The sequence below is a fragment of the Phaethon aethereus genome (genome assembly GCF_964289735.1).
Source record: "Phaethon aethereus genome assembly, chromosome: 2".
NCBI lineage: Eukaryota > Metazoa > Chordata > Aves > Phaethontiformes > Phaethontidae > Phaethon > Phaethon aethereus.
This window is the reverse complement of record NC_138582.1, coordinates 4,380,505-4,382,919: the sequence shown is the minus strand read 5'-3', so window position 1 is coordinate 4,382,919 and position 2,415 is coordinate 4,380,505. Positions and strand designations below refer to the sequence as shown.

General features: G+C 45.9%; 1 protein-coding gene across 1 annotated transcript; it reads right to left on the bottom strand.

Moving 5' to 3' along the window:
• Window positions 1–379: 379 nt before the first annotated feature.
• Window positions 380–1,638, bottom strand: GPR20 (G protein-coupled receptor 20; the record flags this gene model as incomplete). The annotated part of the gene is made up of 1 exon (XM_082014804.1): window positions 380–1,638. The coding sequence occupies exon 1, from the start codon at window positions 1,439–1,441 to the stop codon at window positions 380–382; it is 1,062 nt and encodes a 353-aa protein (XP_081870930.1). The 5' UTR covers window positions 1,442–1,638.
• Window positions 1,639–2,415: the final 777 nt, after the last annotated feature.

Here is a 2,415-nt window from a genome sequence, read left to right as displayed (position 1 = left end):
CCAAGGCCCAAAAGCTTTCATAGAAAACAGAGATTTCCTCCTTTCTAAGCCATCCTAGTAATGTTGCATTATGACATCAAACATGAGAAGAAAACCACAGTAAAGAATTTGTTGCTAGCAAAATGTCTGTATTAAAATACAAAGAAAACTTTCCTGTTGGGAACAGTAATTAGTAGACTCTCTTTTGTATTGGTACTAAGAGCACTGCACGTTCCATTTTCTAAAAAGACCACAATGTTCTTGAGGAATAAATTCCATCACTGTCATTCTGAACCTCAGCCTAAAAACCAAAGAGGTCAAAGACAATAGTACCATGCATCCTAGCAATATTCCAGCATTGTTACACTGGCCTACTGCAGCATGTCCCATCAGATGTGGGTTATATCTGGACACTGCTTGGTGACGGCAAGCTCACAGGGCTTCCTATTGTGTTTGAGAAGGCGATAAGGGCATTGGAGCCCTTGGAGTTTTTGTTCATACCCAGGATGTCCACACTGGTTTGCTCTGTCTCGGCTTTCCTGAAGATGTTTTTCATGGTTGACTGGAAGTTATTGGTGACAAAACAGTAGACGATGGGGTCCATGCAGCTGTTGAGGCTACTCAGGGTCACTGTCACATGGTAGACAAGGAGGCTGACATCATGGGGCATGTCTGGGTTGATGGAGATTGCTACCTGTCGCACGTGAAAAGGAGTGAAGCAGATCATGAAGATGATGAGGACGGTTATAAGAAGTTGCACAGCCCTCATTCTCCTCTCCCGACTCTGATGCATGAGGCTGGGCTTTGACAGAGCACACATAATCCTGGTGGTGAAGAAGATGATTATGATGAGGGGGAAGAAGTACTCACAGACCATCAAGACCAGAATCTTGGAGAGGCAGCATGCAGCAAACTGTATTGCCATGGTCAGGATGGAGAAAGTCACCACAGTGGCAAAGATCCAAATGAAAATGCAGATCCCCTTGGCACAGGTGGGGTTCCTCCATTTACGTGAGGCCTCGACCTGTACGATTGCCAGATAGCGGTCAACACAGATGCATGTCAAGAAGAGGATGCTGCAGTACATGTTGACAAAGTAGCCAAAGATATGAACCAAGGAACAATTCAGGCAGTCCCCTGCACTATAGAACATGATGATCCGGACAGGCAAGGAAAAGCCCACCAAGAGATCAGTAACAATCAAGTTGATGGTGTAAATAACGGAGGTGGTTTTTGTCTTTGTACGGAAGCAGAAGACATACAGCGCCAAGCTGTTCAGTACAACACCCACCAGGAAGATGATGGCATTGACTACCATCAGGGCAATCCACAGGCTGTAAAATTCTGTGTAGAGTTGTTTGTCAGGGTGGATGAACTTGGAGAACAAGTAGATGCTGGAGTTGGGTTGCTGAGTGGAGTTGATAGGGTCAAGGGTTGGCAGCTGGGTGGAGGAGGTCGGCATGATCACTGACTTCCCAGCTATCTGGAAGAAAAGAAACAGAGGTATATTGAAGGGTATGTCAGGGTTCCTTAGAGCTCAAAATATTCTCACCTAAGAACATTTTAACCAACATATTTGTACATCTTCTGTAGTTATATATATTGCTGTACACTCTGAGCGTCTCATTTGTCAATATGGGGTTACCAATAATCACTAGGAAGATACCTGAGTTTATAATTACTGTCTTCCAGTGGTTCCAGATGCACGTTTTGGAGAAGACACACAATCCCCACTTCAAGTTTCTTTTCCTCTGCTCTGTGCAAAAGTGGTTTTAAAGTCTGAGCAAGAACAGAGAAGTGAACCATGCCGAGGGGAGGAAAGGAGAAGGGAAAGTTGAGGGGACCTGTGCATGGTCATGTTTGAACCAGCCATGTGGCAAATGGCCCAGACAGGGTTGCTGAGTCCAAGCAGAGTGCCTTGATGTTCATGGAGGGCACAGGCCATTTTCTGTTGTGACAGGGAGGCTCAGGCCAATACGGGGCTCCTACCAAGTCTTGTTTCCTGAACATGGTGCTTATTCTTTTAGGTCCTTCCTCCATTGGAGCAGCTTCTTCCTGATGGGAAGCTCTTCCTGCCCTGCTATGGGAGCAGAATAGTGCTGGCAACCAGAAGACAAAGAATCATAGACTCCTGGAATCATTAAGGGTGGAAAAGACCTCTAAGATCATCCAGTCCAACCACCAACCCAACACCATCAAGCCCCCTAAACTGTATCCTGAAGTGCCACATCCACACGTCTTTTGAAAACCTCCAGTGATGGTGACTCCACCACTTCCCTGGGCAGCCTGTTCCAATGCCTGACCACTCTTCCAGTAAAGAAGTTATTCCTAATTTGCCCAGGAAAATTTGCCCAATATATTGGCACAACCATAGCCCCAGCATCTGACTCCTAAAATATCACATCCCTTCCCTTGGCCAGGTGATCCCATTAGATG